Source organism: Lissotriton helveticus, chromosome 8 (assembly GCF_964261635.1).
Source record: "Lissotriton helveticus chromosome 8, aLisHel1.1, whole genome shotgun sequence".
Classification (NCBI taxonomy): Eukaryota; Metazoa; Chordata; class Amphibia; order Caudata; family Salamandridae; genus Lissotriton; species Lissotriton helveticus.
The window spans coordinates 356,712,126-356,739,868 of record NC_136069.1 but is presented as its reverse complement, the minus strand read 5'-3'; the positions used below and the strand labels follow the sequence as shown (position 1 = coordinate 356,739,868).

Here is a 27,743-nt window from a genome sequence, read left to right as displayed (position 1 = left end):
TTGATTAGATTACATGTATGGTCATTATAAAATGTCAGGCAAATAACGCATTCACAAGTAAAATGAGAGATAGAGTACGGCCGTAGGTAGATACATTAGTCAAGAAATGTACAAGCAGTGCCTCTGACTATCGGAACCTTATGTTACCTCGAAAATATGGATACCCGTTTCTTTTCCATTTAATAAGTCATGCTGCACTCTTATACTAGTCTATATTAAAGGAGTCTTCTTGAAGTACGCGGACACCATTTTACCATATGATGTGTATTTTGACAGTTAGTTAAACATCTGTAATTAGCGTGTGCACTATGGTGAACCTCTAATCTGCCCATGCTGCGTAAAACAGAACACTTTAGAGACCTATTTGCCAGATTGTGTAGAATGCCACGAAACCTTAATCAGTGCAAGATCACTTTTCAAGTTTAATTTTGTTGCATTTTTAAGTTGGAAAAAAACTCTTCACCAATCCTTCTGTGACTAAAAAAACAAGTCATGCAATTAAGGCATACACTAATGTATTTCGTGAGTTATGTTCTGGTGCAATAAGCGTTGATTAGCTAGTTCTGTCCAGTGGCATTCTTTTGCCTCTTGCTGCCATCTACTGGGCACTTGCATTTTTTTAACCAAAACAGATCTTGTGATGCCATTCACTTCTTATGCACTCACTGTCTTACCAAATGCACATTTTAATTTCTTAATAGGTGGCTGCCTACTTTCAAACACTATTCACTAAAATCTTTTACTTATGCCCCACTGGCCATAACGGCATAATCAGTGACAGTCATCGTTACGTACGAAAAAGACTCCTTTCTTATCCTAGGTCTTCGGTAACAGCATATAGTGGGCATATCACGTGCGATTCGCCCCTGCCATCCATACCATAGTATCCCATTTATTACTCTCCCTCCACAAAGCAAACCAGGCAAGTAGTTTGTCTTCACTGCGTAGTCTTTATTAAACTTCAGATAAACGCAATCTTTACTTTGTTGACGCACCTTCAACTCTTGACCATCTTTATTAAAATTCCAAACCAACACATTGATAAAGGCAATAGGCTTACGAAGTATACAATTAAGCCATAGGTTGATATATATTGTATTTACATTCTGAATCTCCAGAACCACACTTGATGCGTGTTGCGCCAGCAGGCCACAACCAATTCTTTACAGCTCCCTTATTGGGATAACTACCCGTCGTCTATCCCCTAGAATTTGCCACTAGGGCACTGCTTGGCGCCTTTCTTGCGCGCCAGCTACCTCAAAGTTGTTACAACAAGCGCTGGCATCTCGGGTAGGGCCGGAGGGTCCAGGACCACCAGCAGGTCAGCCCCCTTTCCCGCTGGCCCTTAGCCCCATTGACAGCCCGCCCTGTTCGTTCCAGGATCAGACAGTCCCCGCCAATCCGGCATCCCTGCCATTTCTCTTGCCCAGGACGCTGCCACAGGGCGAGGAGCTCCACTCACGGCGCGCCTCACTGCTTACTATAGACGCGCTCTCACCCATACGCGCGCTCGCATACAACAAACAACATTGCCGCTGTGATCCCCCCCATCGCTCCGCTGTGATATGGCCCCCTCACCTGAGTACCCCAAACGGAAGATCGCCAAAAACCCGCAACTCCTGCTAACTTGCTTGCGTCTTCCATCTGCAGGGCTCCATGGTGAAGGGACAAGGAGGGTTTTCTCCTCGTGACCCCCGCCTTTATTTTTTTTCTCCTGGGAGGGTCGCCGGCGCACCTTCGTGACACCCCTCGTTACCTCTTGTGTCTCACGGCGACGCCACCTCCTCCCCCTTGACTCTCCGGACCAGAAGTTGGGGTTGACTCCCGAACGAGATGCCACTAAGGCCCCCTCCTGCCCCTAGGTATGGGGGGCCAACCAAAAGGTGCTGACTTGCTCATCACCTAACCCAACTACACTAAACATTCAGGCTCAGGCAGGCCCGGCACTAAAATACCAGTCCATCAACGAATCAGATAGCTAAAAAAGTTGTGCTCGGGAGGAGCTTCGCGCGGATCCAAGATGGACGCGTGAGCACAGGGCTCCCGAGACCCCTTCCACCTCCTACGACTATCCTGTCCAATATCCTGATCTGGACGACGGGTTCGACTTAAGGAAGCCCTGCTGATACGAAATTGTCTTTCGGAATTCAATTCGGCCACCGGATACCGGACTTGCTGCATCCCGAACTTTATGGCCTACACCGGCAGATGCCCACGGTCTCGAGTTGCCGAAGTACCCGAGTGGTAATTGAATAACAACGGTCGCTGCGGCTTGATCGTAACTCTCGTGGTACTTTCGGTTTCGTTTTTGGTCGCTGTCCTCCGCGGCTTCCTGTCTGCCAGTACTGCTGGCCCACACTTTGCAGCCCGCCCCCAGCGCATCTCCTGTCTCTCGTATTTCTCGACTGTACACGGCGGATCTCCAGAGAGTTGCCTTCGCCGTACCCTCCCAGAGATCTGCCAGGACTCCTTGGCCGCCATGTCGGGTAGACCTGAGACCGAGAAGCGGGCCACCAGGATCACGAACCGAGGGGGTTCTACTCAGTCTAATACCATTGATCGCTTCGCCCGCCCGAAAGGCACCCCTGGGGGGTTGGGTAGAGCCCCGGGTGAATCTGGAGAGGACCTTCCTGCGACGGATGACCTGACGCTGCAAGACGTCATGGGCGCCATTGCCAGTGTGAAGACCTCCATGGGCCAGCAGTACGAGACACTGGCCTCGAAGATGGACACTGTAGCTATCGAGGTTAACCTCATCAGAACGGATCTTGCAAAGACTAATGAGCGGGTAAAATCGCTGGACATTAAAACAGCAAGTCTCACTACTGATGTTTCGGACCTCCAGACTGAGGTCCACAATCTCCGGAAATTTAATGACTTGTTTGCCCGTCGACTGGATGATTACGAGAGCCGGGCCAGGCGAAACAACGTCCGCATCATTGGTGTTCCGGAAAGTTCCGAAGCAGTGTCTACGGATCTTTTGGTTGAGGACCTCGTGCTGAACCACTTGGCACCTAAGGGCCTCAGTAACTTCTTCACTGTGGAGCGTGCCCACAGAGTCCCAGGTGGAAAGCCTAAATTGGGAGCGACGCCGTGGCCCATTATAGCCAGGATCTTCAACTTTAGAGACAGAGACGCTATTCTCCAGGCATCGCGCACTGGTGGGCCCACAAAATTTGACAATGCATCCATCAGTTTTTACCCGGACTTCACACAGTCAGTCCAAAAACAGCGCATGAACTTCACAGGTGTGAAACGACGCCTCCGAGATATGGGCCTAAAGTATGCTATGCTGTTCCCGGCCCGCTTGAGGGTAGAATTTGAGGAGCGCACTTTCTTTTTTGATCGCCCGGAGGTTGCTAGTGACTGGCTTGATACTCTGCCGACACAGCGCGACCGATCTGCACACTCTGGCGGTGCTGAAGGTGGCCTGGAGGAACGGGTGGAGTGAGTCCCCACCGGAGGGCCGGCTATATAGACTTATGGCAGCGGTTTGACTATTATTGAGTGCATGTATGTTGTCTGCCCGGGGGTGGGAGGGTTCGGGTTTCTTCCTCCTCTAAGGGGTTCTTCTCTCTTTTCGTAGACTAGTTTAATGGGGCGACAGGCACACTGCAAGTTGGGGTGGTTCTTTGGATCGACGCAGGGGTGCAGGGTGGGGGGGTGTGTGTTGGGAACTCTTTTGGGGGTGGGGGGGTCTTCTGTTTTCTTTGTTTACTCCGAGGTTCATTTCCATGCACGATTCGCTAGATGTGACTGTCCTTATGCGGGGGGGATGCTGGGTGCATTTCTGCAATGAGGGGTAGGGGGCTGAGGGTGTTGAGTTGGAATGTGAACGGGCTGGGTGATAGGATCAAGCGGGGGATAGTTTTGCAATATTTGAAACGTCTTTCACCCGATGTTGTGTTGCTTCAAGAAACTCATTTGATAGGGAACACTTGCCATGCGCTGAATAGGAGGGGGTATTGTCTGGTGGCGCACTCAGGTTTCACCACGGGTTCGAGGGGGGCGGGCGTCTTGGTTCGTAACTCCCTCCCCTTGGAGATAGATGACGATCGTGGCCGCTACGCGGCCGTTACGGGGCGATGGGAGCGGAAGACGATTTCTATACTCTCTGTCTATGTCCCACCAGGTCTGCAGTCCACTACGTTGTCTGATTTAGGTGGGGTGGTCTTGAGCTTCCCCGAAGGCATGTTGATAATGGGTGGCGACTTCAATTCAGTGGTTAGTGGGGATGATGATCGTAACCCCCCCCAGAACTCTCTTGAGATCGCAGTCATGGTTGGGTGATTTTCTAGATGCGTTGGGTTTAGTGGATAGCTGGAGGCACTTGCACCCTGGACAGTCACAGTACACCTTTCACTCGGGAGCGCATGGTAGTCTTTCAAGGCTTGATTATATCCTGGTGCCAGCGGTGCAGATGGTCTCCGTAACGGAAGTGCGTCACTTGGCTAGGGGGATCTCGGATCACTCTCCACTTTGGCTTGGGATTGACTTGTCCTTGGGAGCGGAGGGCCGTGTTGCCCCAATCAACCCCTGGCACCTACGCAGCCCCAAAACTAGAGCTGCAGTGGTTCAATGTATGGAACACTACTTTAATGAGAACGTGGGATCGGTGTCCTCTTCCGTTTCCCTCTGGGAGGCCTATAAGACTGTGATTCGGGGTCAGGCCCTATCCTTGATTGCTAGCGCGAAGAAAAGTAAGAATGAGGAGGTTGTTCGCCTTGAAAATGATATCACAGCTTTGGAGGACGATTTGGGATCTGGGGTTACACCTGAGAAGTTGCATGTTTTGGCACTTAAACAGGCTGATTACAGGGCTCTGGTGACGGATGCAGCCAGGATGATGTATCGTGTGCAACAGGGACGGATGTATGATGTTGGTGATAAGGCCGGGAAGTTGATTGCTTGGTTGGACAGGAGAGAGTGTTTGAATAGGGTTGTGCCTGCTGTGGAAGGGGTGGATGGTTCGCGGGTTGTGGACCCTGTTGAGATAGTCGCGGCTTTTGCTCAGCACTTCCAGAAGGTTTACGCGCCGGTCTCGGACAGGCCGGAGGAGGATTCACATTTGCTGCTGAGGGATATCGCGCTGCCTAGCCTCTCGGAGTCTGACTGTGAGCTTATGGAGGCGGACTTTTCCGCTGATGAAATAGCGCTTGCTATCCGTTCCCTTCGTTCAGGCAAAGCCACTGGCCCGAATGGTCTTCCGGTAGAACTGTATAAGCTGTGCCCGGATAAGATGGCGCCGCATTTACGTCGCATGTTCTTGGAATCGCGAGATCTCGGACTCCTTCCCCGGGATCAGAGATTGGCGTCCATTGTGGTAATTCATAAAGATGGGAAACCCCGTGAGCAGTGTTCGTCGTATAGACCGATCTCGCTTCTGAATGTTGAACCTAAGGTTCTGGCGAAAGTTTTGGCGAATCGTCTAGTTACAGTGATTGGTGATTTAGTACACCCAGACCAGTCAGGATTTATCCCCCACCGTAATACTGCGCTTAACCTTCGCCGTCTTAATGGCGTTCTAGCGCGGGCGGGGTCACTTCGTGAGCCGGCCATCTTGGTTTCCTTGGACGCCTCGATGGCCTTTGATACGATAGAGTGGTCGTATTTATGGGCGGCTCTGTCGAAGTTCGGTTTCGGCCCACGTTTCATCGGGTGGGTTCAGCTCCTCTACGCACGACCATTGGCTCAAGTGGTGGTGAATGGCAGGGCCTCGGAGTCCTTTGTTCTTGGCAGAGGCACGCGACAGGGCTGCCCGTTGTCACCGTTGCTCTTCGCACTTGCTCTTGAACCCCTCGCCGCGTGGCTCCGATGGGAGCCGTCGCTTAAGGGCATTAGATGGTCCCCGGGATATGAAGATCGTGTTTCATTGTATGCGGATGATATCTTGTTGTACCTGACCTCACCTCGTAAATCCCTGGGAGTGTTGTTTGACGTGTTGCGCTCCTTCGGGAGAAACTCTGGCTTGTCCATCAATTGGACCAAGTCCTGTATTTATCCGCTCACTGGAGAAATGCCCCTGCTGCCCCGTGTCTGCCCGATACCTGTTGTACGTGACGGCTTTAAGTACTTGGGGATTTATATCTCCTTGGACTCTGCGGTGCGGTATGAAAGGAATTTACTGCCGCCACTTCGTCTGCAGCGGTCGGACGTCGCGGGTTGGTGTGGCTTGCCGCTGTCCCCGTTGGGGAGAGCCGCCCTGTTTAAGATGATGTCTCTCCCCCGGTTCCTTTACGCCCTTCAAAATACACTCGATCTGGTCCCAGCTAGTTATTTCCGTGAGATTGAGGGCCTCCAACGGCAAATGGTATGGGGCGGGCGGCCTCGTATTGCGTTCTCGAAACTGACTCTGCCTTGGTATGATGGTGGTATAGCGCTGCCCGACATCAAGAGCTATTACTGGGCGTCTCAGCTGAGTGCTATCAACCATGCCATGTATGGTCCTACCCCTAACCCTGCGTTTGAGATGGACAAATGGCAGCTACCGGGTGGCGACTACAATAGGGCGCTTTACTCTAAAGCTGCTAGGAAGACACTTACTGGTCCCACTGGGGTCGCGGTGCGAGTTTGGACTAGTGCGACGGCTGCCACGGGATGGACAGATAAGCTGACTAGAGCAACTCCGCTTTATGCGGCTGAACGATTAGGGAATCTCTGGGCGACGAAGGGGTTCGATAAGTGGGATCTTATAGGTATTAGTCGAGTGGGGGACCTCCTGATCAAGGACAGGATCAAGACTTTTGCCGAACTCCAGCGGGAATACAGCCTGAGTGATAGGGAATACTACCGCTATCTTCAAATTCGCCATGCATTTACTTCGGTGTTTCCGGCTGGTGCTGTTGTCCCGGAATCCTCCCCCCTGGAAGATAGGGTGCTCGATGGACATGTCCCTGATATTACCATCTCTCTTATATATAAGAAGCTTATTAACGACCGCTCTGACCTCCTTGTCCAGCTCCGTAATGCCTGGACCGCGGATGGGCTTGAGTTGGATGACGAAGACTGGCAGGCCGCGGTGTCGTCTCCGAAGGAAGTAGCGATTCCGGCGCGTCTACGGCTAGTGCAATTGAAGATTTTGCACCGCGTCTATGTCACGGGTCCACGCCTGATGAGGATGGGTTATTCATTGGATGGGTTGTGCAGGCGTGGCTGTGGTATGCTTGCTACTTTTCTCCATATCATATGGGAGTGTCCGGATGTGGTGTCTTACTGGAGAAGCGTGCATGACATTATGGAAGAGGTGACGGGTGTGTCTTTAATGCCGGAGGCTAGGAGGTGCCTTCTGAATGTCTGGGAGCCCAATGACTATAGTGTGGCGCAGACTCGGTGGGCCACCCTCGGCAACATGATCGCCAAAAGGGACATAGCCCAATTGTGGGGGTCCCAGAGGGCACCTGCGGCGTCGGCATGGATGGAATGCATGGATTGGTGTATGTTTAGGGAGAACACGGTGTACACTGCCCGTGGTAGGCCTAGGAAATGGGGAAAGGTATGGGGTCAGTGGAATGTGTATCGAGGAGAGATTTGTACCCCCCCTCCGTAGATTCCGTTACTATCCCTTTGTCTCCGTGACCTCACAATCCGTGCATCCTTCTCCTATGACACACAGTCTGCTTGTCCACTCTCGGCCCTTCTCTCCACCCCTTAGGATCTATCCTTCTTTAGACCAGCCTCATTGGCTAGCTTTCCCCCCCTGCTGGTGTGGGATGGTCACTTCGATAACAGTCTTACCTCGGACCTTGTTTTTTGTGTTGTTTTACTTGTTTAAAATATAAAATGTGAAACCTTTTTATTCTCCTCTTACAGCCGCCAGCCCTGTTTATTGATATGTACACAGTACGACTGATTCCAGGAGTTGTTGGGCCTTGTACTGTTTTCGAATGTGTTGCGGATTATTACTGACCGGCCCTGTGGGGTTGTAGGTCTGTATTTGTATAACTTTTCTGATAATAAAGGTTTTAAAAAAAATAAAAAATAAAAATAAAAAAGTTGTGCTCATTTGCAAATCAGGGCAGTTTTTAACTTTTAAAGACATGCTGTGTAAGTGTTTTGCAAAGTATGGGAGACTGCATGCATTTGTTTGTGCTGTACGCAATGTTTGTGTTAAAATTAGAGAAATCAACAGTAAAAAAAACCGGCTAAACAAACTATAAAACATCCCACAAGCAACCAAAAAACACCCCAAACACTGACCTGTCATTCGTGCATTGCCAGATAGCATTATAGGGCAATGGAACCCTGTAAACAATGTAATACTACATGTTAAAGCCTTCTCCACTAAATGAACTATTTATTTGACGATAGCGGTCATACTTGCCTGGCCTATAAATGTCTTCTTGATCAAGCTCCATCCCACATAACAAAACATACTCATGTCCATACTTCTACAAAAGGTCTTAAAACTGCTCATCGTCTCCTTGTAGACAGGCCCCTGATAAAATTATTCTCAGATGTAGGTAGACTGAATTTCGTCCTATGTCGTTATCTTTTTGAATGCACTCTGCTAACACCTGTCTACCGCTTGCTGTAATAGGGCTGAGGCTGCAAACAAGTAAAAACCCCACTCCAAAAGTCCCTTTGTTAGAGAGGGCATGAAAAATTGAATTGGTTGGTCACTTCCTGACCCTACCACGCTCTTGTTCAGTATCCTGTTCTTGTTGGTCCCCATTTACATTCTTAACCGACTGGTCCTCCTCCACCATCTTTGTTTTACTGGCCTTCACAGACTCCTGTTACATGATTCTCGGAGCCTATTATATTATCAAGCCCCAAAACAGCTGAGCTGGCGCGTTCACTCAGTTGTCAGCTCCAACCCAACTCCAAAAACCCCTACCTTCCGTGCCCCAAAAAAACTCTCAAAAATTCTTCAAGTAACAACTACTGGACCTATTTTTACATATCTATGAGAGGTATCACAATTCCGTTCTTCCTATAAAGCAACACAGTCTCCATATTAATCTCCTTCCTACCCTTGTCAGCTGTCACTGTCTTGATGGCCCTGTGCACACTGACCTGGCTGGCATATCTACCCAAATCACTCTTATTCCTTACCAGAACACAGTCCCTTTGATCAAGGCCAGCTTTCTGTCTGACAATAACAAAAGTCTCATATGCAAATATCTTCATTAGGACCGCTAACAGCACATCCAGGTGCTCAGGATCTTCCTTCAATTCACAAAGGGTTTGGAATCAATCCTCTCTCCTGACACCTGTGTCTTCAATATTCCAAAGCCAAATTGCTGTCCAAATAGAAATCTAGCATGCCTGTTTCCCTGCATATTTGACCAACAAATGGTCACAAAAACATAAGTGTTTTTTTGTCTTTCTTCTGAACACCTCTACAGCCTCTACTGGAACACACTGAACGGACAAAGCGAGCGAATGTCTGTGTGCTGAGTAGGTAAGACAAGTAATCCTTGGCTTGCGCCTCGCGAACAGCACAATACCTCTATTTCCCTTAATCATTACCCAGGAATACTTAAGATCTCAACTGTGCTAGCTCTCGTCTCGTCTTCTAAGCTTGTGAGTATAGAATACCCACTGCAATGTAAAACTACCAGTGAGGAAGGGAAGGGGACAGGATGACAGGATGACAGTGAGGAAGGAAAGTGAGAATGAAGGAGAGACAAAGAGGGAGGTGGGTCAGGCAGTGGGTTGGGTGGGTCAATAGACTGGCTGCAATGGGTGGTTATATAATGTGAATAGTTAGCATCACATTATTGTACAATAAATATGATAATCAGTTACCATATTTCACTAGGCTAATGCTCTAGCAGCCTTATTCATCAACGGGCCGTTTTGTGTGCCCCTAATAGCGATTCATAGGACTCGCAAAACGGTATTCATGTAGGAATTGCTAAATAAATAGCGATTACTACACATTCCTTATTTGCGAGTAGCAAATTGCTAATCGCAAATAAGGAATAACTCCCCATTCATTCCTATGGGCCAAAAGGCCCATAGGAATGAATGGGGAGTATTCCTTATTTGCGATTAGCAATTTGCTACTCGCAAATAAGATAGCGATTTAAAGGGTGCCAGGGGTGTCCAAAGGACACCCTGTAGCACCCCTTAAATGCAAATTGAAACAGGTGTTGCGCACACACATGTCCAAAGGACATGTGTGTGTGCAACATGCAACTTAGAAAAATGCTTTTAAAAGCATTTTTCTAAGTTTTTGCTATTTACCGAGAGGTCTGACCTCTCGGTAAATAGCGGCCCAAAATTGCATTTTCGCAATTTTAAAATGCTTCATGAATTGCATTTAAGGAATCTCAAATAGAGATTCCTTAAATTCAATTCTTCGCAAATGTGCGAATTCTTAAATAGCGAATTTTGCATTTGGGATGATGAATCCCAAATGCAAAAATTGCACTCGCAAAAGGCAAGATTCTGAGAATCTTGCCCTTTGCGAGTGCAATTTAGCTTGATGAATCAGGCGGTAAGAGTATTGTGTTTTTTTCCAATCGTCATTCGAAAATACATTACCGTGAGGCTTCCGAAATCGTTTGACATCACAGTTTATTGGTAAATGTTAGCAAATATATCTTACTTGTTCACAAGAGGAATACTGAGGGCCCAACCAGCAGCAAAGTCTGGATATTTAAAGACAGTGGGATTTTCAGCAAAAGCATAATGGTGAATTATTGTGGAGTCTTCATCGTGCAAAGCTTTCCCTAAAAAACAATCCTGCAATAAACAATGTAAAATTATAATCAGTGATTTGCATTTGAATTAACATATTTACTGTGAAACTATTAATAAATAATACTTTTTTATTGAAGTTCACAAATGTGAAAATGCCTTAACCAGATTTTTCTTTAGTGAGCTGCAAAGGTAAACACTGAGCTATACAAATGAAAATATAATATTTTAAAAGACGGATAATCTAAAAGCAATATTGCACCTTTAACAATTATAGTTTACTGAATTTAATGGAGAGCAAAATGATTACATCAATGAACAAGTGTTTACTACCCTCACAGACTACTACATCTTTAACTGGAGATTACTACCCAGTTCACAGACCACTACATCTTTAACTGGAGATTACTACCCAGTTCACAGACCGTGGAATTGTCACTGGTTACTTAGCTGGTGTACCCCCACTACAATGGATTTACCTAGATAGACTGGACCCTATATCTGCATCTGTTGATAGCAATCTTTGTGGTGCTGAAAAAACTGTATGTAAGAAAAATATCCACCATCTTTAGGAGCATGTGCCTGTGCTCTTTACAATTAGCCTTCCAAGTCAATAAGTACTGTAAAACGGGCCATAACTCCTAAATGCTATTTAATACAAATATATACGCTGGAAACGTCTAAACTCACAAACATCCTAGGGTGTTTGTGTCTAAAGATGTCCTCAAATGTACTGATTTGGATGGAAGATTTGTAATAAATGGTTGCAAAAATCTATATAAATAGTCTGATAAATGTTCCATAAAGGTACCAAAGCTGGATACAATTAGCCTACCGGGTAGAAAACACTTATATATAAGCGACAATTATGGAAAACAGAAGCAGAAAACTCTGGGTAGTTCCCAAATTTAGGTGGAGAACAGCTCCTGTATAGAGCACCCTACCACCCCAATAAAACTCTGAATTTGCTCACCTCAAAATGTATGTTTTTTCTAGCAATTTTTTTTTAACATAGGACCATTCCACATATATACACCCACACATATATATATATATATATATATATATATATATATATATATATATATATATATATATATATATATATATATATATATATATATATATATTCTCCCACCAAAGTGATCCTTTAACTCTGTGCGCTCAGCGGTGGGTGCTCTGCATAGGGGCCGGATCCTGGCCCAATTCACAATTTTTTCTCCAAAGATACGGCACTCAGTGTTTGAGTTTTAACAAGTTAAGGTTTATTTACTTCTCCAGCTCGGACCAATGTGTTTCAGCCTTACACAGGCTTTGTTCACGGTAAGTGAGCTTTCTTCTCTGTTTACTATTTAACCCGGTCTGCAGTTACGGTGCATTATGGGATTAGTAGTTGTTAAATCATACATATAATTCATTTTTGACATGTTTCGCATGCAATATTTAAACGCATTCGTTTACATCAAATATTTCATGATTTTACACAGTAGTCTACTCGCGTAGCATTCTTACGCGCGCCTGAAGCAATATCTTGCTATTGTTCTTTATATATACAATTCCGTGGTATAGTACCCATCAGTCTATTACGAATGTAGTCTTTTATGTATTTATATGTATATTTGGGTATAGTACCCCATTATACCATAGTTACATCAGTCTATCGTGTTCTACCAAATCTTTACAGTTCTCAGTCTAAATGTACATGAAGCTCCTCATCGAAGTTCATCCCACGTGGCATTTTAGTCTTAAGTCTAATTATGAATTTCGATTCAATTTGTCTTAGTTTGCGCAGTCTGTTACCTCCTCGTTCATCCAACTTGACCATATGTATCCCATAGTATGACATCGCTGTCCAATCACTTTTTTGGCACATTGCCATATGTTTCGCTGTAGAATAGGACATGTCGTTATTTTTCACAGCCCTAATGTGTTCCAATATTCGTTTTTTCAGTGCACAGGTTGCGCTTCCAATATAGCATGACCCACATTTGCATTGTATGATGTAAACCACATGTATGGATGATCATGTGATTTTTCCTTCAATGATTGTATTTGTCCCATCAGGTTCTTCAAAAGTATTTTTATTTTGGCCAATTTTACATGCCTTACAGACATTGCATTTTCTGAATCCATTTTGCTGGTCAGTGAGCCAGTTGCTTTTCTTTTCAGATGTTATTGCCTTGAAATGACTTTTGACAAGATGATCTTTTATTGACGGTGGTTTTTTATAACTTATCATTGGTCTTTCGCCTACTATCTTTCCTATATCGGGATCCCCCAATATTAGATGCCAATATTTTTTTATTTTGCTTTTTATAATGCCACTTTCTTTACTATATGTTGTCACAAATCGTGGTGGTCCTTGTGAGTCTTCTTTGTGTACTTGTGTGGTTAGTATCATAGATCTAGTTTTTAGTTCCACTTTTTTTTTACTTTTTTCCAATGTTCTTTCACTGTACCCCCGGGACTTTAGTCTTTCTGTTGTTTCCATGATCTTGTTTTCCGCATCTCTTTCATTCGAGCAGTTTCTTTTCATGCGAATGAATTCGCCATATGGTATACTTGCAAGTAATGGTTGAGGGTGGGAGCTGGTCCCATGTAATATACTGTTCGTAGATGTCTTTTTTCTGAAAAGCGTGGTTTGTATCTGATTATTCTCGACATATACTTTCAAATCCAGGAAATCAATTTCTTGTTTACTGGTAGTGTATGTGAACTGTAGTCCAACATCATTGTCACACAGTATAGAATAGTATCTGTCAAAATCAGTTTCAGTGCCATTCCAGATTAAGAACAAACCCCGAGTGCTGCATCTTTGGAGAAAAAAAATATATATATATACATACACATATTACCTACTGGCGGTCGCCAGTAGGTAGTTATAGTTAGGTCCTATTAGCCATAGGAAAATCGTAACATTCTTTTCCCAATAACTTTGGCGCCGGTTGACGAATCTTCGAGAAATTTTCAAAACTTATGGCCTGCTCCGGTCAGCTTCTATGTTGAAAGTTTTGGGGTGATTCGGCAAGCAGGGTCCCAAAACTTGTTTTCTCCATGTTAATTCCCGTAGGAAACTTTAGACACGGCTACAGCTCGAACTGCTAAACGGAATTACACAGAATTTGGCAAAAAAGGTAGCCCTTGTTTCAGAAAGAACTCTTTTTGTTAAATAGTGTAAATCCGTTCAGTAGTTCATGAGAAATTCAAGAAAAGAGGTGAAAAAATGCATTTACCACAGGAAATCTTAGACACGGCTACAGCTCGAACTGCTGAACGGAATTACACCAAATTTGGCATAAAGGTAGTCCTTTGAAAAAGGATTAATCGCTGGCACACCTATTTATTGTGTTACATTGCTTTAAAACAAATTTTTCTAAGTTGGCCTACCTGTGGCATGCTCCAAGGTGTCAGAGGGCTGCCTATCCCTCAGGTTATTCTAAGTCTAGAAGTGAAGGTGCGGGCCAGAATGCCACGACCTAGCCTAGAGCACATCGCTATTGAATTATACTATCTATTCACAATTTACAACAAAATGATACTTTGTGAGAATCCATCGAAGAATCAGATGATTAACAACTGGCCCGATGCATTTCGGGACGAGTAGTCCCTTCCTCAGGGGCCACTGAAATGGAAAGCAACAGCTGTAGCGGCTGAGCGCCACATTAAGCTTTGAATTTCTGAATCCGGATGTGCTTTTAGTCAACAATCTCTAACAAGATGAATTCAAAGATCAAACATACTTTCTACTTCATATCGCTATCGTGTCCCGGTGGTCGGGCCAGTTGTTAATCATCTGATTCTTCAATGGATTCTCACAACTGAATTGTATAATTTGAATGTCATTGTAATGACAAGTCATGAAGAAATGACTGTGTAACGAATACGTACAACAACTTTGATTGTGCCCTTTAATAATTGTTTGAACAATCGATTGAAATCAAAAGAAATACAAGTACTCAATAACCAAGAATTGGTTTATTTTGTTAATCAAAGTATCATTTTGTTGTAAATTGTGAATGGATCGTATAATTTAATAGCGCTATGCTCTAGGCTAGGTTGTGACATTCTGTCCAGCACCTTCACTTCTAGATAAAGGTACTCCTTGCCTTAGAAAGAACTCTTTTTCTAAATGGTGTAAATACGTTTAGTAGTTACTGAGAAAAAAAAAAAGACATCGATATAAAGAGGCGCGTTAGATCCGCGCACCCTGCAGATCACGAGCATCACTCTAATTAGCTGTCCACACTTCAAACCAGGAAGTGTGGGCAGCTATCTTGTGCCTCGGTAGAACCGAGACACAAGAAAAGAGAATAACAAAGGCGCAAAACAAGAAAAGGGGGCAAGGACCCCCTAGGCCTGCTCAGGGGGTCCCACAAGGACCCCTAGGGCCAAAAAAAGCATTGGGTGCGCGAATCCAGTTGTGAAAATAAAACAAACGAAGCGTGGGCTCCCGCGCTTCGTTTAATTGAAACCCCTGGGTGGGCGAGGTGCCAGGGGCAGTAAAAAAACATGTGTGTGGGGGCCCCAATCCCCCCCACACTGCCACCCCCGGGGCTTTGCATAAATATTTGCAGGCACACTACTCACCCACAGCCCCCCATGAGGCCGAGGCTTCTTTTTTTTTTTTTAAATGTACCTGTGTGGGGGGACTCGAGCCCCCCACATACCCCAGGGACCGACACCTCCCCGGGGCACTAATATGTAAATTAGGGGCTCCTTTAAGGACCCCCGAGGACCACCACTTCCCTGGGGTTATGTACAGATTGGGAGGGGGGCCGCGCGGCCCCCCTCCTGGAGCCAGTGATGGCGCTGAGTACCACCATCCCCCCTGCGCCGGCTCCTGCAGTGTCCCGGGGTGCCCATCTTGCGGCTCCTGCCCTGCCATAGCAAACTCTGTTTTGGTTTTTGGAAGAGAGAGCAGGAAACCTGGTCTCTCTTCCAAAAACCAAAGCCGATGTCATGAGTGATGTAACTGACCATGTCATGAGTGATGTAATATGTGACGTCATCAGCAGTGCATTGTGGGCGCGCAAGTTATAGTTAGCTGAACTAACTATAATGGGGGAATTTCTATGGTTTTGTACGAGTGAAATGTCCAACTAACTATAACGCCCCTGAAACCTATGGTTTTTTCAGTGAATATATATACACATATATATATCTCGAAGGATTTCAGCTCCCGCAACTTCCAGCCGGTGAAGAAGGAGACGCAGACCCGGCAGAGATATATATATATATATATATATATGAACAAGGCTCGTGGAGCCGAAACGTCATGGACTTTTTCTGCACTAAATAAACTAAAAAGAGAACTTTATTGGTCCGTGTCCGAGTGGTACTTACCTTGGCTGGTTGCTACTCCAGAGCTAGGTGAGACGACGGGGTGCACAATATATATATATATATATATATATATATATATATATATATATATATATATTACCTACTGGCGGTCGCCAGTAGGTATATATAATTAGGATTTTTTCTCTATGGGATTTTTGAAAATTCTATATCTAATAACTTTGGCGTTTGTGGACGGAATTGGCTGAAATTTTCAGGAAAATGGCACATTTTGTTTCTGAGCAGCCCTTGAAAATTTGGGGGGGGTTCGTCAAGGGGGGGCTGAGAAAAAAGGGGGGTCCCAAAACGTGTTTTTAACATTGAGTTTTCCATAGGGCGGTTGGCCTCACTTTTAGCCCGAACGGCTGAATGGATTTGCACGAAACTTGGCAAAATTGTAGGGACTGGTAGCCCGATGTGCCTTTTGTAGGTCTCAATATATGTGCTACAGTGGATTTTGAGAAATTAACGTTTAAAAAAAGATATATATCTGTAACAGCGGACCGGGCAGCGCTCCAGGACGCGTACTTTTCGCGCAACGGAGCTTTGTGAAGCGAAGCTGATTGGTTCTCCGGCGTCTGTCAACATTCCAAACAGTCCGTAGCGGCCGCCATCTTGTCTCTCGGTAGGATCGAGAGACAAGAGGAGGCCAAAGCGAAGGGGCAAATGACCATAAGGGGGAATAGTAGATCCTCGCTGACCCCCTACGTTTGATGTGGAGGTTTTAAAAGGGCCCCGCGGGGCAAAAAAAAATAATAATAATAATAATCGAACGGCTGAATGGATTTGCACGAAACTTGGCAAAATATTAGGGACTGGTAGCCCGATGTGCCTTTGCTAGGTCTCAATATATGTGCTCCAGTGGATTTTGAGAAATTAACGTTCAAAAAAAGATATATATCTGTAACAGCGCTCCGCTTCGCGTACTTTTCGCGTTACGGAGCTTTGCGAAGCTGATTGGTTCTCCGGCGTCTGTCAACATTCCAAACAGTCCGTAGCGGCCGCCATCTTGTCTCTCGGTAGGATTGAGAGACAAGAGGAGGCCAAAGCGAAGGGGGAAATGACCATAAGGGGGCATAGTAGATCCTTCCTGACCTCTTAGGTTTGATGTACCATTTTGCCAAGTTTGGTGTAATTCCGTTCAGCCATTCAGGCTGTAGACGTATGTAAATGTCCTATGGAAAATTGCATGGGGAAAACACATTTGAAAGTGTTGAAATTTAGAACCAATTAAAATGTTAGTTTGGTTTTGTATTTGTGTGTGATGAAAGTTAATTGGTTATGTATATATTTCAAATGAGAGGAAACCACAGCCATTTTGTGATACTACTGTCTGAGGTACATTTGTGAGGAATTTTTGGTGGTGAATTTCTGGTGTTTGATTTACACAGTACTAACACTTCTCCTACTTTTAAAAAGGTGAGTTGTTAGTTTGTAAGGGGAACTATGTTGTACACTTGAAGATAATTTGAAAAATGTTTTATGTTATTTATTTGCAGTCCTTCTGTTATACTAAATACTTGATAAAGTTAGTTTTATATTATGTATTACTAAAAACGATAAATGAAAGTGATTATTTTTTTCTGCAATTTACAGCAAGCAATTTCAAAATAAAATGGCTCACAATGAAGAGACCGTGGCAATTTCTTTTGAATTGTCCACTACATTGATTGAAATTGAGAGCACCAATAATGAAATATTGTCACAAGGAGGAGATGACTTGTATGATTCCATTAGATTGATTGAAATGGACAGCACCAATAATGAAATATTGGCACAAGGAGATGACTTGAATGATTCCACTACATTGATTGAAATTGAGAGCACCAATAATGAAATATTGTCACAAGGAGGAGATGACTTGTATGATTCCATTAGATTGATTGAAATGGACAGCACCAATAATGAAATATTGTCACAAGGAGGAGATGACTTGAATGATTCCACTACATTGATTGAAATTGAGAGCACCAATAATGAAATATTGTCACGAGGAGATGACTTGAATGATTCCACTACATTGATTGAAATTGACAGCACCAATAATGAAATATTGTCACAAGGAGGAGATGACTTGAATGATTTTTTTGATCAATCTCTTGATGGCGAATTTATCGAATGTTTGGAGACCATAGAGTTACAAGAATCATCATTGCAGACTTTTCATGAGGACATTGCTGATGAGGACATGTTACTAGTTCTTTCAAATTTAGAAAATTCTGAAGAATAAATTTATATTTAGTAATCAAAAATTGTTTGAGACATTATTCATTTTTATTTTTAATTTATGAGGTTGTAGCGAAGTGATTGTAGTATAAAATGAGACTTATAGTATAGAGTGCAACATTTTTATGTTACATGGTAAGTTTACTCATATTTACTTCCCTTCTGCCACTATATTATCTCCAATGTGTATTTGACATCTCTTCTTCATCTCCGGCCTCCTTTCTCTCACTGTGTGTCTCCGATGCATCTTATCGCTGCTATTTTGTGTAATTACAGAAGAGAGTAAAATAAAATAGTTCGGAACGTGAAAAGGGGGCAAAGTAGAGTACTCCTCACCCCCTAGGCCTTTTTAGGCGTTTCCCTATAGGATCAGTTTCTGCTTTCCTGAGAGATTATGGTATGAGTTCCATATACCACAATAACTTGCATTACAACATGCAAGATATCTATCTCCTTTTGGAGATATTCGCGCTAAGCGCGAATATCTCCAAAAAGTAACACCTGCCCTGAGCAGTTCTTAGCCATGTTATCCAATGGGAGGTGGATAACATGGCTAAGAGCATTAGCTCGGTAATGCATGAATATCGCTGAGTTTTTAGCGATATTCATGCATTGCGGCCGTTTATTATCGCATTTGCGATAAACCTTGATAATAGCAAGGTTTATCTTCGATAATTTCTGACGATGCTTAGCGGTAAAAAATTCGTTGGTAAGCATCGTTAGCGATAAATATCGCTTAACTTTGGTAATATGCCCCAACGTCTGTTAACGTTCGATTCGAAGGAAATGAGGAAGTGTTGAAAAACATTGTTTGCGCCATCTTGCCTTTTTTGAAATGCCACACTTTTGTCGTGCACGGCAGCCATTTTAGATGACTTGACCAGACCCACTCTCTGCACGCTGTCGATCCTTAGCATGGCTCCCCACCCTCGCAAGCATCTCCCCCAGGCACTGGTCACCCCCGCTCTCTGTCTTATGCATGGGCAATAAACCTCCCCCCATCTGCGCTGCTCTTCCCTGAGAATCACACTCTGTGCCCGCCCGACACCTCCCTTTCGCCCTATTCACTACCGCACCCTCTGACACTCCTCTTCCTCTGTGTCCGATTGTCCAGGCTATCAGCTAGCCCTGCAGATGTAGTTTATGGCCCCAGCTGTAAAGAATCACCCCTCTTCAAAGGAGTTATAGTAGATCAAGGCCCACACCCGATGAGATCCGTCACACCACACGTGTTCCTACTATCTGAAAACCATCCTGTATTGTGATTGGGGAGGGGACCGAGCCTGAAGCGGAAGATTCCAGGAATGACTCTTGGTACATCAAAGTTTTTACAATTATGTGTCACATTAAAAATATATAGCACTCCAACAAAGTAGTAGGAATATAAAACTTTAATAACATATAAATATATACAACAAAACAAAAACAGTAAAAACATTTAAACAACGAAGAGACCGTGGCAATTTCTTTTGAATTATCCAATAGATTTATTGAAATTGACAGCACCAATAATGAAATATTCTTGTCAGTAGCGGTCTGTTGTGCGAATAGTTCCAAGGCAGCAGAACGCGCTGAAATCTAGATGGCACGAAAGTGATGTCTAGTAAGTTGCCGCCCAGCAAATAACGGCGTGGGGCGCCGCGGGGGTGAGTGAGTCCAGTAGGCACCACAGCTATTCTTACCGGCATCGCAGAATTACTGCTGGGGACAATGCCTGTGCTGTAGCAGGGTCACAGCAGAAACAAAAAGGATTTTGTTGAAGATGTTGTTGGTTTTAAATTTGAAAACAGTTCTGGTGTCAACTGCTATGCTAATGTAGTGGTTAATGTTTTGTTTTCTCTAGAAAATGTAAAAGAGGGGGAGGCAGTCCAAAGTTCCGTTAAAAGGGCAAAGGAAAGGATCGGTGGTTTGAACTATCAGTGAAAAAGGGGAGGGGGTGCAACAATTTTTCCTACCGGGTCACACTGTGCTTTCACCGGAACTGAGGTCTGCAGGATTCTAGTAATTCAAAGTGAGGCTGGCGCCAGCATGGGAGCGCCGACGTCCCGCGGATACAGTTTCGTCACTCCACGGGTGATCATGGCAGTCATTCCCCATCGGGGGTCGGAGACTCCCGCGGCTCCTCTAGAATCTTCAAGGTCGTGGAGGACTACGGTGGTGGAGTCAACCAGTGACCGGGCCATTTCTTTATGCTGGGCCCGCTCTTGCCAGGTCGACCGCCATTTTGAGAGTTCGGTAGCTACTGGCGATCGCGGGGTCAAATGAGCGGACGGGCTCCACCCTGCCGGGCGAGACGTTGCAGCATGGCCACAGTGGAAGAACCCTTTTCCGGGCGCCTGGAGCGCTGAGGGTGCAGCTGGGAAGCCTCCACCTGGGGAGGCGGGAGAGGCCTGTTCGCACAGTCTCTCCCTCCCAGTGCACCCCACGGCGTCTCGCTTGAGATTTGTTATGGCCGGACCAGGCGATGAGGACGAGGGGGGGGGGGGGGGGTCGGAGGCATGTGCAAGACATCCCCCCCCAGTGTTGTCGCAGCCATTATTCATGAAAGAAGAAGTGTCCCGTCCGTCTTCGGGCCGGGCTTCCGGTAGATGTCGGCCGGACGCCCCTGGCTCTGGCCCCATGAACGGGTTTCTTGGTTTATCGGCTGCAGCCGGATCCCGTCGTCCTCGGCCCCCCGACCGTTGGTGGCCGGACCGGAAGAGCATGTGGCGGGAGTACCTGCAACTCTCAAGGGCCACCGCGGCCGGACTGGGAGAGAGAGGGGAGGGTCGAGGAGACATTCCCCCCCCCTGCAACTGTTCAGCGTTGTAAAGGCAATCCCCTGGCCGGGTCCCGCTGGCCTCGGCCTCTCCTCCGGCTACACCCTACGTTAGGATCTCCTGGCCGAGGCGTGGCAGCAGGACCTGCCTTATATGGGCTGCTCCCGGCTGGGCGTAGCCGCAACCCTGCCCCACCTTGGAAGTTTCCAGAGTGGGGGCGGATGTTCTACTGACTTGCATTTTCCCTAGTCTATCGATTTTTTTGGCGTGGCAGGCGGTGGGACAGCGAGGGGTGATTTGGTTTCTCTTACTGTTTTTCTGGTCTCTCGCCACTGGCATATTTTAACGTTTTCTTGTTTCTAGGACATTAATAGGTTTTATCATTACGTTATGTTATCGTTTCTTTGTTCGTTGTTTAATAAAAGTTCATGTTCATCAGTGGCCTACTGATTTTCGTTTTCCTATTCTTTTCTTTCCAGGTTGTTTCATGCTAAAGTTTCTGTTAACAGGATACAGTGATCACTTCGTTATTATTGCATATGTCCTTTTCACTAGGGGTGCTCTCTGGTCGGGCCAGATGACGTATCTCTAGTAAATGGTCCGGGTGAAACAGGTGCATCAATCAGTGGGGAGTAGATAGGCATGACAGATTACAACGGGGGAGAAAGGTCCGCATTACGTACCCTTTCACTACTTGCAAAGATTTTCCTATGTTTATTTGCAAACAGGGAATACCTCCAAAAAGAACTAATTCCCAAACAGTCAATGTTCGGACAATCAATCAATCAATGAGGAATGAAATAGGTACGACGTGTTAAAGGCTTGCGTTACCTACCCTTCACTATCTGCAAAGGGAGAGAGAATATTCCTATTCTTCCTCGTTTGCAGGCAGAGAAGATCCTTAAGAGAACCAACTTCGAACAATTCAATGCTCGATTGAAACAATCAACAAGGGGTACTGTGAACACAAATGAACGCCGCTTATGTACATACGCATTGCTATTTTCAACAGGTTGTTCCTAATGTTTCTATTTTAGCGAGGTCAAAAAGAGATCCCATTAGTGGCCTACTGATTTTGCTCGATTCCTTTTGTTTTTTTACACGATTTTTCGCTATCTGCAAAGACTAAACAGAGTATTGCGACTCTGTGCTTGTTTGTAAATAGAGAATGAACCAAAGAGAACAATCAATCAAATGGAGAGAGAAGCAGGCACGACGGATTACAAAGGGGGCAAAGGGCTGCGTTAACTACCCTTCACTATCTGCAAAGAGAGAGTACTCCTAATAGAAATGAGGGGTGGGGGGCAGCATTCAAAGCAGATCAGTGTGCATAAACACGAAAATGTTTTTACTTACCACGTACTTGACATTCGACAGCTTATGATATTTGCTATTAAAAAACCATTGAAATTCACTGAAAAAACCATAGGTTATAGACCATATATAGTTAGGAATTAGCATTTACAAAACCTTGAAAATTCACTGAAAAAACCATAGGTTATAGACCATATATAGTTAGGAATTAGCATTTACAAAACCTTGAAAATTCACTGCAAAAACCATAGGTTAGAGACCATATATAGTTAGCTGGACATTTTATTGACATAAAACCAATGAAATTCCATATATAGTTAGTTGCACTAACTATATATCGCGCACCCGCAATCCACTGCTGATGATGTCACATATTACATCATTCATGACATGGTCAGTGACATCACTGATGACATCACTGATGACATCTCAAATGACATCACTGATGACATCACTGATGACATCTCATTTGACATCAATGACCACATCACTGATGATATCATTCATGTGACAATACAATGCATCTCCTCACATTTTAATATAACCTCTGTTTCACCCAGTGTTAAAAAGAGAGTATAATTTTTGAAACCATTGACACACCAATACTAGTTACTACATACGCACTCACTGATTGCTACGTCTACACACACCTTCACTCATTCACCCATACAATCATTCATACATACAATCACTCATCTTTACAACACTATCATATGCACTCATACACCTATACAGACACTCACAGTCTGCCACTCATCCATGGAGTTACTCACACACCTAGTCAGTGCTGTAAAGAATCAATGACACTTCCATTTTCTTGTCTATACAGTTAAACATAGAGCACCTTACATTTTCAAACATATACTAACACATACTTACCTTCTTATACAATCATTGATACAAGTACAGATTGATCTGCACAGTCACACACCTCCCAGCTAGCCACACACACACTCAGTCTCCCATACAAATACTTGGGCAATCAATCAATAACCCATATAGTTACTCATATAGCTACTGATCAACACATGCAGCAGTTTACAGAACAACAGACATAATGATGCACAAATTAAGACAGTTTAGTCACTAACCCATGCACTCAGTGAGACACATTTAATCACTCACTCATACAGTCAGTCATGCACCTACTAAATCCTTCGTCCAGACACTTACACATCCACTCATTCTTCAATATGTAAGACATATTTAAACTTTATAGAAACAAAAAATCACTGGATGTTGTTATCAGTGATGTCATCAGTGATGTCATTTGAGATGTCATCAGTGATGTCATCAGTGATGTCACTGACCATGTCATGAATGATGTAATATGTGACATCATCAGCAGTGGATTGCGGGTGCGCGATATATAGTTAGTGCAACTAACTATATATGGAATTTCATTGGTTTTATGTCAATAAAATGTCCAGCTAACTATATATGGTCTCTAACCTATGGTTTTTGCAGTGAATTTTCAAGGTTTTGTAAATGCTAATTCCTAACTATATATGGTCTATAACCTATGGTTTTTTCAGTGAATTTTCAAGGTTTTGTAAATGCTAATTCCTAACTATATATGGTCTATAACCTATGGTTTTTTCAGTGAATATATATATATATATATATATATATATATATATATATACATACATACATACATACATACATACATATATATATATATATATATATATGCAAGGCGTCTGAGAACGCCGAAACGCGTTTGGGTTACCTGTTCGGATTATGCACATCTAAAAATTATGTAAAATAAACTTTACCTGCGGCTGCAGAAGAAAATTTTGGAGTCCGTCTCTCTTTTTCCTGCAAGTCGGGACGCCGCATGGCAAGCGGCGTAAAGAGTGGATTATTGATATATATATATATATATATATATATATCTCCAACCATAGCAGAGACCAACTTCGGAAGGAACCACACGGAAGAGAATTCCAGCTCACACATGATTTATTGACAGTCACTTTTGAATAAAACTGCTGCAAACGATTTTGTCTCCACTAGGCTCTCTCTAAAATTGGTTCTGCAAGTGGCTTGATGTTTTAACGGCCTGCCAAGGTCGCGGATGGAGCCAACTGCCGTTACAAAGGCGGGTCCGTGGCGGCGCCAAATGATGCTGCTTTGATACGGATGGAGATGAGCGCGCACTATGCAGTAAGATGTGCGCCCACAGCACAGTGATGGCAATAACACATGACACGGATTTTGAAGCTAGGCTGCCATTTATAAAAGGACACTTTGGCTCTGAGAACTCGAACCCACTGGGGTAAAATTATGCACGGACTACGTCTCCCAGGAGGCCATGAGGCAACGCCCAACCGGGCGGGGAGGTGTTTTAAGAACAGGAAGTGCTCTCTATCGTTTTCCCACTGCCTTCCAGATAAGCCACTGAAGAAAGGACTTATGACCTGAAACGCGTCTGGCTTTCAATCTTGGATGCTTTTGCCTGCCCAATCTCCGGTGTTGTCACGCTGTCACTTTTGAATAAAACTGCTGCAAACGATTTTGTCTCCACTAGGCTCTCTCTAAAATTGGTTCTGCAAGTGGCTTGATGTTTTAACGGCCTGCCAAGGTCGCGGATGGAGCCAACTGCCGTTACAAAGGCGGGTCCGTGGCGGCGCCAAATGATGCTGCTTTGATACGGATGGAGATGAGCGCGCACTATGCAGTAAGATGTGCGCCCACAGCACAGTGATGGCAATAACACATGACACGGATTTTGAAGCTAGGCTGCCATTTATAAAAGGACACTTTGGCTCTGAGAACTCGAACCCACTGGGGTAAAATTATGCACGGACTACGTCTCCCAGGAGGCCATGAGGCAACGCCCAACCGGGCGGGGAGGTGTTTTAAGAACAGGAAGTGCTCTCTATCGTTTTCCCACTGCCTTCCAGATAAGCCACTGAAGAAAGGACTTATGACCTGAAACGCGTCTGGCTTTCAATCTTGGATGCTTTTGCCTGCCCAATCTCCGGTGTTGTCACGCTGTCACTTTTGAATAAAACTGCTGCAAACGATTTTGTCTCCACTAGGCTCTCTCTAAAATTGGTTCTGCAAGTGGCTTGATATATATATATATATATATATATATATATATATATATAGCCCAAGACGTCTCCTCCAGCAGAAAGAAACAGGCAGCACACGGGGCTTGTGAAACATCCACCTTTTATTTTCTCATCAGACCATGGGCATGACGCGTTTCGGGGTTTTTTCCTTTTTCAAATGCCCCCCTGGTCGAGTTATATCTCTTCTTGCTTACAGTTCCCAATTGTCCGTCCCACCTTCTAAAGTAGTGTGGGTTGCCTGACAAACACGGCATGGAGTCGCCTCTGCCTTGGGTAGTAAACTGCATTTCCCAGCATGCAGTATTATGTGCATGCCGGCGGTGATACCAATTACCGAATCAATTTCTTTGTTCAGTCCACAGCCGGTGTGCCATGTCGTCTGGTGGGAGCCGTGGCGCTTGTTTAGGGTTCAGGTGATGACTTTCACACTCCTCTCCCCCTTACATATATATATATCTCTACCAAAAAAAGCTCCAAGCTTTAAAGTTGCACTCCACAAAGGTCGGTTTGACAAAACTATTTATTGCAGGAAACACCGTTCTTGGACCCAAATAATGTTTCTCCCTGACGCGTTTCAGTGCAGCTTGCACCTTATTCATAGGGCGGGGCTGTCAGTAAACCACGAGCTGAACTGCCACATTTAATCCTTATCTGGCATTCCCTTTCCAGTAAGTGGCATGCCGGGAGTGGTAGTTCCAATTCTTTCTCTTCGGTGAGATCGTATTTTTACCAACTTGTTTATCTGCCCAATTCATGGTCTATAATGTTGTTGCCCTCCGGTGGGCCTCAGGTCCATTAACCTGCTTCAAAATCAAGAAGCCTTCATGCTGTAAAGGGGGCCACGATTCTATTTCCAGCCCCACAGACCTCAGTCCAGTTTTCATGGCGGTGCAAACTTCCACGGCCGGAATCGCCGTGTATTGACATCTTCCAAAAAAAGCTCCGAGCTTTATATATATATATATATAATATTTGTATTCATATCCAGCAATACATTTCTTCTCTTTCCAATCTAGTAATTTGGAATGAATGAGATTGTATGACTATTCTTATAGCAGACAGTATCACTTAGTTGTCTCTCTATTTTCTATGTTCTTTCTATGTATTATTACAATAGTCCCACCCGTATTGACTTTCCAAATGACTATGTTCTCAAACCTACTCAGAATTAGCAATGCTATTTTTTTTAAAAGGTTGCAATCTTTCTTTTACAGTGATTTGCATATTTTCTATTATTCAATTTCTGTGAAAAACACTCTTTAATATTTGCTTAAATGTTGCAGCAGGTATCAGGTAATTATCACAACTAAAATCCTGCACTATTTCTAAATCAGATAAAATTGAATTGGCATTTATTTCACAATGGGACGAGTCTAATATTAGTAAAATCTGTAAGTCTCTAATGCCTGTTAAATTGTATGTGAAAAGTGCAATTTTGGAATAATGTTTCATCATACATCTTAAAGTAGCTGGCGACTGCCTAAAATTAAATCTGGGTGATTTTCAGTTTTTGGTAAAAACAAAACTTCTTTCATTTTCAATATCTCACCCTAATCAAGAAATGATTTTCATTGTGGTGAATATCGTGGCCACCTCAGATAGTTTAATGCTAAAGCACCAATCAGCCGCCAAATTGTGCAAGGCTTTCTTAGGGTATCAGTAGCTTCAAAAAAGGATTAAAGGAATGCAAGAGGTCAATATAATCCTTAGGTTCAGAACCACTTAAATGCTGTCTCTTTAAATGCCAGAATCATATGTTATATATGGTGAGTCCTCTCCAAGTGTTTATTTAAAAGGGTATATGTGAAATTCCCCTACGAGCTACCTTCATCCTTCTTTCTATTGTCCTAGGTTACTCCTCGAAGCATTCAGAGGCAAAAGTCCCTTCCCCACAACAGGCCAAAAAGTCCTCCCAACCTTAACCCCCAAAACACCACTTACAAGTATGGAAAGAGAGAAGACTCCATAAACATCCCCCCAGTCCTGTTACACCTCAGGGACAAAGGGAAAGGCTACTTAAACAGCCCTCTCCACGTGTATCGCCACCCCCATCCTCTCCAACTTTTCTCATCTCTATTTACTTCTACCATGGAAACCATTCCCCTTCTTTTGTTGGCGGTCTTTGATAAAGTGAATCTGAGTCCTATTCCCAAATTGCCATCCCCTGCCTTTAAACTTTTCCTTGCCTCTCTTTCTTCAACTTCAGGGTATGTTAGAGACAGCCAACAACCTGTGACCGTAATTCAGATAAAGACTTCAAATCCTTTCTAACGTGCTGACTACCTCCCTCAACCTCCATACCCCACCTGACCTTGGCAGGGTCTTTATCCTACTTGCAACAGCATGGGAATAAGTTCATGTACAGGTATGTCAT

At 44.4% G+C, this 27,743-nt stretch overlaps 1 protein-coding gene across 4 annotated transcripts in view; it reads right to left on the bottom strand.

Moving 5' to 3' along the window:
* Positions 1–27,743, bottom strand: part of B3GLCT (beta 3-glucosyltransferase) — a 1,060,368-nt gene that overhangs the window by 471,480 nt on the left and 561,145 nt on the right. For all 4 annotated transcript variants that reach the window (XM_078657144.1, XM_078657145.1, XM_078657146.1 and 1 more), the window contains exon 7: positions 10,556–10,692. In XM_078657144.1, coding sequence (XP_078513270.1) covers positions 10,556–10,692 — 137 coding nt within the window. The remainder of the gene's footprint in view (positions 1–10,555; positions 10,693–27,743) is intronic.